The 10,965-nt window shown below is 36.7% G+C and overlaps 2 protein-coding genes across 2 annotated transcripts; both read right to left on the reverse strand.

The window, feature by feature from the left end:
* Positions 1 to 446: 446 nt before the first annotated feature.
* Positions 447 to 1,298, reverse strand: LOC143594312 (uncharacterized). Its single transcript, XM_077073649.1, has one exon. It carries the CDS (start codon positions 1,296 to 1,298, stop codon positions 447 to 449), a length of 852 nt encoding a protein of 283 aa, XP_076929764.1.
* Positions 1,299 to 1,336: 38 nt separating this feature from the next.
* Positions 1,337 to 2,979, reverse strand: LOC143594313 (uncharacterized). Its single transcript, XM_077073650.1, has 3 exons — positions 2,884 to 2,979; positions 2,762 to 2,835; positions 1,337 to 2,609 (listed from the first exon to the last, which is right to left on the reverse strand). Exons 1-3 carry the CDS (start codon positions 2,977 to 2,979, stop codon positions 1,337 to 1,339), a joined length of 1,443 nt encoding a protein of 480 aa, XP_076929765.1.
* Between the last annotated feature and the right edge of the window lie 7,986 nt (positions 2,980 to 10,965).

Consider the following 10,965-nt stretch of genomic DNA (forward strand, 5'->3'; position numbering starts at 1 on the left):
GTTGTTTGTCTTTATGAGTTAGGGTTATTTTTGATATGTACACACGACGGCCTACAAATTTTCCGGTCATTATATGTGCCTCAACTATTGTTGGTAACAGTTGTGTGATAATTAATCGTGTGCCATTGCAAAGGCCGTCAAGTGGATTTAGATTTATAAGGAGTACTATTGGTGCGTTAACTTTCAGCTCAAGGATGTGTGGCGGGAGACTGTTAAAGTTCATTAGATTAAGGTACTCTACTGGGTATAAAGACGCATTGGCATTGTTGTCACCTGGTTGGGCAACTATGGAGTTGATACTAATGTACGTTGTTATTGTTCCTGGTGTTATGTTTAGTATTGTTGTATTAAGTTCATTTACCGTGTCATTTTTAGGACAAACAATAGCCTTGGTTGATAGTGTTGTAGCTGATGGGTTGGCCAAAGTTTCTTCATCATATATGAAGTTAATTAGGTCTATCAATGAATTTTCTTTGAAGGGAATCAAGTATTGCGGTGGTATTATTTTTTTTTGTGTTTTGTGGTTCGTTAATGTCAGTCGTGCCTATATCACCATCGCCTACAGCGACCAACCATAACGAGAATGAAGATATTGAATGTTGTTCTTCTAATGTTAGATTTGGTCTGTGTAGACTCACGTTTTCTATTAGTTTGTACACTTTGAAATGCCTCCAAAGATAAGATCTTGGTAAGGAAGATAAAGTGATTGTCGCGTTGGAAGCCCCTGGTATTATAGGAAGGGTCTGTCTAAAGTCACCACCAAGTAATACACACTTGACACCAAACAGCCGATCAGGGTTGTTAAATAAGTCTTTTAATGACATGTCTAATGTTTCGAGACACATTCTGTCATTCATTGGAGCCTCATCCCATATGATAAGAGACGTCTCATCTAGTAACTGAGACGGTTGAGTGTTCTTCTTTATTTGGCAAGTTGAGTTGTCCGTCAAATCAAGTGGGATTTTAAATCGTGAGTAGGCGGTTCTTCCTGATGGCATTAACAATGATGCAATACCGGAGGCAGCAACAACCAATACAATTTTACCAGTGGAACGCAATGAAGCAATTATTGTTGTCCATAAAAATGTCTTTCCTGTTCCACCATGACCATATACGAAGGCTACTATTTGTTGACTTGACGAAATGGCTGATGTGACATGGTCATATATCAACCTTTGTTGCGGGTTGAGACGTGTTAGAGACAATGCATGTTCTGATGCTAACAACTGCCTATCGTAGTTTTTTTCATCCATCAAGAGCCTATTTTGTAGGCGTTGTAGCATGTTGGCATTTGGCATTGGCAAACCATAATCTTTTAATGTTTAGAAGGACTTAATCATAGTAATAATTCTAGCTCGAATAAGACATACTGCCTTAGGTCATCTTCATTTGCAATGCCATATGTTCGTTGCCCATCGTCTGCCATCTTTTGCCAATGTTGTTTCCACAGTTCAAGTGGGTTTGATATCTCACAATACAAAAGCATATGGCTGAACAGGGATCGTAATTCTAACGCGGAGGCCCAATTTGATGCCTCATCAATTGTAGATGACCATTCTCTATCATCACCCAATAATCCTAACGCCTCACATGCAGCACGAAATGTCGGATAAATTTGACAATTCACCGTTCGTATGCAAGTGTACGAACGACAACCTTTTTGGTAACCTAACAACATGCGTAGGTAAAAGGTCTCGCCACAACTTGGATGTACGTATATAAGTCTTGCTATTGGCGGTGTCTTTCTAGACAATATTTTTATCCAACTTTTTGATTCCCACCTATACTCTGTAACATAATCAATATATCGAAGGTGACGACCAGTGCTGTCAAATTGATTGTTACGTAACCACTCGGTCAACGTGGTATGTCTGTTGTATGGGTTGTGGACGAGACTATCAAGGTCATCATTATCCCTAAAAGTTATGTTCTGCATATTTTCCAAATGGACCGCGAGGACTTGTACAGCTGGATTTCTGTCATGGATTAAGAAATTAAAAATCCTCCAACATGCTTCATGTGGACATATGAATTGACCATCAACGAAGTTTTGTATTTCATTGAGGTGTGATACGTCTTCATAATGGGTTGTACCAGTAGAGGCAGGGGTCTTTGTTATAGTATAGTGAACACGATCGGCACCTTTGGATATGTACTTGAATAGGTACTTGATGAGCATGCTCCAACCACAGTACTCAACGTTGATATGAGCCATGTAATGTAGACATAGAGCACGGTTGTATGGAACAACATATCCATTGTGTAGTATGACGTTGTCCTTGACGACAGTGAAGCCATTTGGCCGGCGCCTATAGTGAACATACCCATTACTATCAAATGACGTTTCTTCTTGGTAATCTTTTGGGAAGTTCTTTGAACAATCACCAGATGACATACATGGTGATGTTGGTCTCAACAGACCGCATGGTCCGTGCATCATGAGATCGGTAATGATCTTGTGTAGATGAGGATCAACATTAGGGTCTGGTATCTCCGCAGATATATAATTGTCAACCTCACTTTCGTCCCTTATATTACATGCAGGAGTTACCCATAAAAGCAAATGACAATGTGGAAGTCCTCTTTTTGAAACTCGATGGTGTATAAATCTACATCGAATGATAATGGCAGCAACGTCAACATAAGTTGTAAATAATGGTTTACGTAAATGAATATGTGGTTTTATTTCCGGGTATGGTTTTATTTCCAAGCTTGCCTTTCAAAAAAAAAATGTGTGGTTGCGGTCATACAAAGAAATTACCTGCAGCGACCTCTCCAAATGGTTTCTTCTCTTTTAGGAAGCGGATTAACGACCTTACTTTTATTTGAAATACCCTGGAAATAACATCAGGGCGGTCTTAACTGTGACATATATCTTTCAACCTCTGGCCACTTGACATTACACGTGAAGGTAATGAAGTATTGAGGAATGCCATGAACTTTACAGATCGCCAAAGCATCTTGATAGTGATTGTACATGTAGCGTGGTCCGCCAGTAAATGAAGACGGAAGAAACGTTTGCCTACCGACCTTCGTTATCACCACGTTGAACTGCATCATATATGCCTTGAAGAAATTCGATACGAAATATGTTTTGATTGTTTCTTATGTAGTCTAGACGATTTTCTTCAAAATAGACATATGCATCCACCATATATTGTTGTAACAGACGACCTCCCCTTAACAACAAAGTGTAAACATTGTATCGATCATGTAATACGTAGCTGTAGTACATGTTGATAGTCAGCCTTTTGTCTTGTGAACCGTCCGGTTCACGCAGCCTTTGACTTGGTGACCATCCGCTCTCACCAAATGGGAAAAGCAATGGATATTGCATTGGCATGTATAGTGAGTGCAATTTTGATATGCGTTGTGGCGTGTCGTCCTTATGGCGAATGATTATGTCAACTTGGTGACACGATGGATCACCATCAGATACTATTGAACCAATAGTTCCAGGAACGGGTCTGTTATATGTACGAACACGATCAGATCCATAAAGACATATGTTGAACGTTTGTATGTGACCAGAGGAAATTAGATCTCTAGCCATTCGGAAGAGCTTGACAAGTTCATTACAACTTTCCAATATGCGTAATATTAGGCTGACGGTTTTCGTGTTAAGCTCAAAATGAGTTTCATTACTAAATGCGTGAAGTCTATTTGAAATCTCATTGTCAGTGTCGTAGACATACATTTGTAAAAAACGTGGTCTAGCATCTGCAGGAGGACAAAGAGAGGCTAGCCAGTGGTGAACTTGGCCTGCAATCTCGAAAACATAAGGACCTGGACCTCGATTAACACTATTGTCAACCTTTGCACCAAAAGAGGTCATCGAGAACATGGAATTGTAAGCTCTAATATTTGTCATAAAATTAGACTGTTGGTAGAGATTTATGAGTGAAGTGTAAGGTCTTCTTGGAAATAGCAAAACTACACTTCCACCTTTGCAACAATGATTATACTTAACACACCGATTAGTAGAAAGCGACACAATCCGTTCATCATACCAAAAGACGGCACCACAAAATTGACAAATTCTGTCATAATCCCCGTTATCAATATAGAGAGAAGTGGATGACGAATGAGAGGCTAACGAAGATCGACTTGCAACGTGCCTAGATGATTGACAATGAGTTTGATTTGACAAAATAGACGTGTCAAACGGTAGGTGAGAAGCAGAACGTGATCTCTTGTGTAGTGACATTTAGGTTTATTGCAAAGATTATAGTAGAGAAACTAAGAACGGTAAGGCTAGAAACAAATAACTATTACCAAACTAATTTAGGCGCATGTTATAGTGAACGGAGAACTTTAACCACACAATTCATAGAGCTAATTTAAGTAAATACATGAAAATGTTATATACATACAACCAAAAAGTGAAGAAAACAAACCTGAAACAAAGTAGCAGCAAAGTAGGTTGAACAAAACAAACAGGTGCTACGTAACAAAAAATCAAGCATTTAGTTAAGATTTAAAAATAACCTAACAAAAGACAAGATACATGACTCAGATTAAGTTCTCGTATACGACATTAGCATGTTATTTAATACGTGTGCCTCTTTTTTTTTTTACCATTTTGTAAGTATCATTAACTGAACCTCACATCTAACTTTTAATTGATGACCTATGTAAGTTATAAGAGGTTGAATAAGCAATCCCAAACACACCCTAAATTAGAACCTATAAATGTAAAACAAATTTTTTAAAGTAAAGAACTAGTTGCTATGTAATCAGAATAGCTATGTAATTAGAATAGTACATATAGTTCAAATTAAAAAAAAAAGGCTGACACATGAGCTAAGGTTGTGCATCCATATAACATCCATTAAAATAGTTAAAGTCAAAGCATGTAACCAAACACTATACTTTAGAAGGGAAAAAAATTAATGAAAACAATGACATAATTCATGATCTATCAGGCCACATACACAGATAATAACATACACATCAATACTATAAAACCACAATGAAGGTATGGCCCTGTTGAAAGAAATAATATGTCTGATGTTTTCCCACCAAACAAAAAAAAATTGCATGCAGCTCATAAAACTACTTGTAAGCAAGCAACATCAAATCATATTTACAGATAATAGTGACTGTAAATGACATACACTTGAACATTAGGAACATATGTCATCAAACAAATGAATTCACATGTGATGTATTTAACTATTATGCTATTTAATGTCTTAGATAGGTGTTTGTGGTCGGCCATGTTATCACCGAGGTTTTAGGAGACAAAATTCATCATCTTTGAATATGTTTCACACTTACACCAACCATTCATATTTCACTAATTTCTAATAATTTTCTAATACCTCTAAATTATATTATTAATTTGAACCAATACTTACCAGATATTGTTAGAAGTTCTAATATTAATATTAATTAAACTAATAAAAATGTCACTTTGATTACAAAAACATAAACGTAAAATGTAGAAAAGTTTAATATTTATTGGTTGTCAAAGTTCGTAAATATCTTCCACTAAATCAACTAAAATATTTATATTTCACATTCTGTGTAGAAGACACCAAAAAGTTATAGTTATGGAAGTATAAACAACAATGATAACATCATTTTCAGCGGTGTATTTCATCAGATAAACTATAAGCACCAATGATAAAATCATATTCGGTATTAATGACAGACAACACCAACCAAATTAAAACGTTAGGGATTATCAAATCAGATAAAATTAGGCAAATACAAAGACAATAAACACACAAAGATAACCCCTAACGACAAAGTATCATTCTACTAACGCCAACTGTAACAAATCTGCACAAATCAACCGAATTACAACGGACTGAGATAAAGTCGTCAAATCCGAGCAAGATAAAGAGGGAAAGGCAAACCCTAAAATAATGAAATGCAATTATAAGCGTAAACACGCCTGGTAAGATGAGAATTTTACTAGAAGATGAGAAAGTTACGGGAACATCCAAAGCACAGTTTCTTTGAAGTTGGGGAGGGGGTACCAATCCGTGAGAAAAGAGAAACACATTGTGCTACTAACCCGTTTACCTAAATGGGTTGTTTTAGTTGAAGCCGACGGGTTTACACTTTACCCATTTAACACAATTAACGCCTTCAACCCGTTCAAACTATTTAAAGGAGGAACCAAAACGCTCACATAACATCATCACCACCTATAAAACTCGTTTAGCTAAAGTGGTTATGTTCGGTTGAACCCTACGGGTTCAGACATAGAAAATATAAACCAAAGAGGCTTACACAATATCACCACCTATAAAATTCAAAAAACCATGACAGCTTTAAATAGTCAACAACTTTAGCACATTGACCTGTAAAATCCAATTGTAACCCATTCAAGCTCAGACTACCATCATAGCTATGTCAAAAATATGAACTGTAAACCAAAATGCCAAAAATTATCCTATGTTAGCAACTAAAAAGAAGAAAAGAAATTGAAGTTAAGAGAATGGCAAAAAAAAAAAAAATAATGGATCAGAGGAACAGGTGAGCTCAGGCCTCAAATAATATATATTTTTCATGATCCAAAATTAAGATACTAAAATTCAAGCAACAACTTCGGTCAATAGTTAATATTTAATACAAAGGATTTGACATAATCATAGTCTTCTATAACAAAAATTTAAAATTCAACCTTCACTCACTATCAATTGCTTAATTTTGGAGCCATAGCAAACTTTTACAGAGAGATCGGAATTCACAAATTGCATAATCAATAAGCTTAAGTACATCAATACCTCAATTCTTCATACGTTAATGAACAACACAAAAATTATGTTGTTGCTATCAAATTGGAACACGAAGAATGTGTAGTTGCATAAATCACACACATACGGACTTACCTGGATGGTAAATCGGAGATATGTGGAGATGGGCAGTCAATCGGAGCGACAACATCACCGTCGTACCTCCGTAGGCAACAGCCGTTGCCTGGGTTTGTAAATGTTACCCGAGAGCAGTCCACAAAGACACCCCCACAACATCATACAACAGCAAAAATTCAAATTCGAAACCGTCGAACCGACCCGCAGTTGAACCGTTGCTAGCAGATCTTTTTATGAGCCTTCGTCGGTTTGGTTTCCAATAGCCGTCTAACAGCCTGATTTAAACCATATTTAAAGTCAATACTCTATGAAAAAACAATCCAAACGGTCGGTAACTCACTTACCAAAGCTATTGCATGCCGACCTTTGTAAATGTAATATATATAATATATAATATTAGTTCATATTGCATATCAACTTCTTCATAACTAGGGGGAACCTGAATATGACAATAATGCTTGAAATCTGAAACATCCTAAACATGTACTCTAGCATGACATTTGGTATGGGATTGATAAAAAGTTTACGAATTTGGTACGGGCATGCCATTACATGATACATGAGCCGGTTACCAAAATTATATACATTTTTCCGAATCATATACTCTAAAAATTTTACTTTTTGTTTCTTGACCCATTGTCTAGTAATGATTCATTATAATGGTTTTGTCATGTGAAAATAAATTTCCTTCCAGGATAGATATGTATTTGACGATATAATTTATATTTTGTACTATTAACTTATCTTTTGGGATTTATATCATAATAAATTTGTCATATTTTACATTTTAAACATCTTAGAGTGATGATGATATGATTGTAAATTCTCATATTTTAATCTATAGTTGCTTAAAACTACATAAAATTTAGGATGGTGAAAACTATGTGCTTGGAGATCCAGTGAGGTTTTTTTTTTCTTTAGCAAATTAATGGTGGGTATATTCGATGTCCATAGACATGACTCCTACTATTAGGAGTCCTACCTAATAGTAATAAGTCATCAAACATACATATACTATTAGGGTGTTCAAGAAATTCGAATAAACCGAAATCCGAATCGAAACCGAAACCCAAATAAACCGATCCGAATTCTTATTCGGATCGGTATCCGAATATCCGAATAACTAATTCGGATTCGGATATGGAAATTTAATAAATTTGGATTGTTCGGATTATTCAGATATTCGTTTAATCCGTATAAAAAACGTGTTTTTAGTGGTATTTTCCGGTTTGGTATATTTATTAGACTATTATTTGAAGTGTAAGGCACCGTTACCGGTAGCCCTACTTTCATGTTGGATTTACTCATAAACGCAGTTCTAAATATCAGAGTTAATTAAAACATTCGCGGAACATTAAAAACATTCAAACCATTACATTCCATAACCATAATTATGGTCTTATCGAGCATTCATAGTCATTTAAAAACAAAACATAGTCTTTTAAAATAAAACATCATAGCAAAATCTTCAGATGCCAGCTTCGTCCAACTCTGCCATGTGTCCTCCTCAAGCTACCTGCCTCATTCTACTCACCTGCGTGCATACTAAAAGTCAGCTACGCTGAGTGAGTTCTAGTTAATCACATAATCATACAATACCTTCTTACATTTCATACTTAACCTCTTAACTTTCTTTCATACACAAATAAGTGCATATACTTTCATTCTTACTTTCATACTTTCTATACATACATAATCATACGTTTTAAAGAGCCTTTCGTCCTATAACCTCACAGATATTATAAGGGTCTGGTCCCTAACATCACAGATATTATAAGGGTCTGGTCCCTTTGTTTCGTGTAACTGCACCATACCTGTTCATACATGCTTTCCTTGACAATACGTGTAATCTCCGAAGAGCGTTCACGTACCATCATCATAACATACATACATTATGCATACATCATATATTCATACATACATCATATCTCTCATCATACTTATCAATCATGTCTTAACTACCACCTGACGGTTCATGCAATATCCGAAGATCGTTCAAGCACCGTCAAGCAATCATCATACGTAAATCATACAAGGCATACACTTATAACTTAAGATAAGTGTATTCACTATCACATCGAGTATGCACACAGCCCCGAAAACATAACAAGGAAGTGGGGCTAGAAACTCACCTTAAGGCGGTTGCGTTCACCGTTTACGGTTATCCCCTTCTTTATCACATCGAGTATGCACACAGCCCCGAAAACATAACAAGGAAGTGGGGCTAGAAACTCACCTCAAGGCGGTTGCGTTCACCGTTTACGGTTATCCCCTTCTTTAGCTGTGCGCGACTAACTGTATAATAATTATACGTATCAATAACTATCACTACACATATCGTCTTTCTAGTTTAATTATTACCCTCAACGAACGGGGGTCCGGGGGCAGCGCCCCTGGCAGCGGGGTTCTAGGGGCGGCAGCCCCTAGCGGGGTCCAAGGGGCAGAGCCCCTGGCTGGGGTTAAGCTGCCAGGTCAGCTTGGAAAAATTTTATTTTTATTAACTGTCTTAACACATTTTCCATTAGCATTTTGAATCATTTAATAATATGCTACTTAAAAGTTCAAGGGCTTATTTGTAATTAAATCATTTTTTTCTAAGTCCAGGGACCATTCTGTCATTCTGTTAAACTTCTAGTTCGTTACTTATCCTTAACGAACTGACTTGCCATGACGAACTGGTTCTTGTAACGAATTGGAACCTTTAACGAACTGGTTACTTACACGAATTGGACTTTTAACGAACTGGACTCTTAGCGAATCAGTTCATGTAGCGAACCAGTCCAAGTAGCGAATTGGACCTTCTAATTCGTTATCTCCTTTAACGAACTGGTCATAACGAATCAAGGGTAATTCGTTACCCTTTTCATTTAACGAATCAGAGACGAATCATAGGCGAACTAGGGCTAGTTCGTTGTGCCCCCTTATGCGAATCGACTAACGAATCACCCTCAGTTCGTTAAGTCCCCATAGCGAATCACCCTCAGTTCGTTAAGTCCCCATAGCGAATCACCCTCAGTTCGTTAAGTCCCCATAGCGAACTAGGGTTAGGTCAGGAATGTCAAAACATTCCCTGACATTCCCCTTAACCTCGTACCACTATTCCGGCGCCGCCTTCGCCGGAAAGCCGCCGGAAAACCGCGAACACGTCGGAAAAAACGAGTTTTAACTCGTTTTTCACCGTTTTTCGTCCCGTTCGATCCAGATCTGAGCTAGGGTGACCCCTAAGCTCATCATAGGTTCGGTTTATACCCGATTCCACCCGGATCTCGTGACTTAAACGGTTTAACGGTGTCGGCTCGTCGTTTCATGATTATATCTAACGGATTTAAGCTCCTACAACAAAATACTATCATACGTTGGGTCGGGATCCGTTTCTTCTTCTATATTTCGGCTAGAGTGAGAGAGAAACTAGAGAGAGAATCTTAAGTGTGTGTTTTGGATGGTGTAAGAGATATGTGTAAATGAATTAAATGGAGGATTAAGGGTATATATATTTTTGATCATGGGCTTAAGCCCATGGTCTTTCCTTCATTCCTCCATAACCCAAGTCCATAACCCATATCCATTTACCCAACACAAGTCCATCTCATATTCTATTCAACTAAACCGATAACGACCCGCTATAAAATAAACGAACTTTATTTTATTAATATAACCGAAAGTAGAATGTTACATGAAGTTTGAACTTTAAATCTGTGTTAAGAGTAACTCGTAATTTCCTGTTTGTATGTTTATTGTGATTCTAAACTATTAAATGTTGGGAACAAAAAAATAGGAATTTTTTTTGGGTTTATTTCGGATTAAATTCAGATAGATTCGGATCAGATAGGAATATTCCGAATTCAGATAGGATTTCGAATATGGTCCAAAAATTTTCAAATCCGAATAAACTGATAATCCGTTATCCGATCCGATGAACACCCCTATATTCTATTAGGCTATGTGTAGTTGATGAACTATAAAATGGGATGACTTGCGACATGTGACACCCAGTCAATAGTGGGTTTTATTTTAGGGGTATAATAGTGTTGTTACCTCATATATATATATATATATATATATATATATATATATATATATATATATATATATATGATTGATTTCTTTTGAGAACCACTTTGAGTTTTAAGAACTCGAA

This window comes from Bidens hawaiensis, unplaced genomic scaffold (assembly GCF_021521415.1).
Source record: "Bidens hawaiensis isolate Kalapana, Puna unplaced genomic scaffold, B.hawaiensis_p1.1 tig00043465_1, whole genome shotgun sequence".
NCBI classification, from domain to species: domain Eukaryota; kingdom Viridiplantae; phylum Streptophyta; class Magnoliopsida; order Asterales; family Asteraceae; genus Bidens; species Bidens hawaiensis.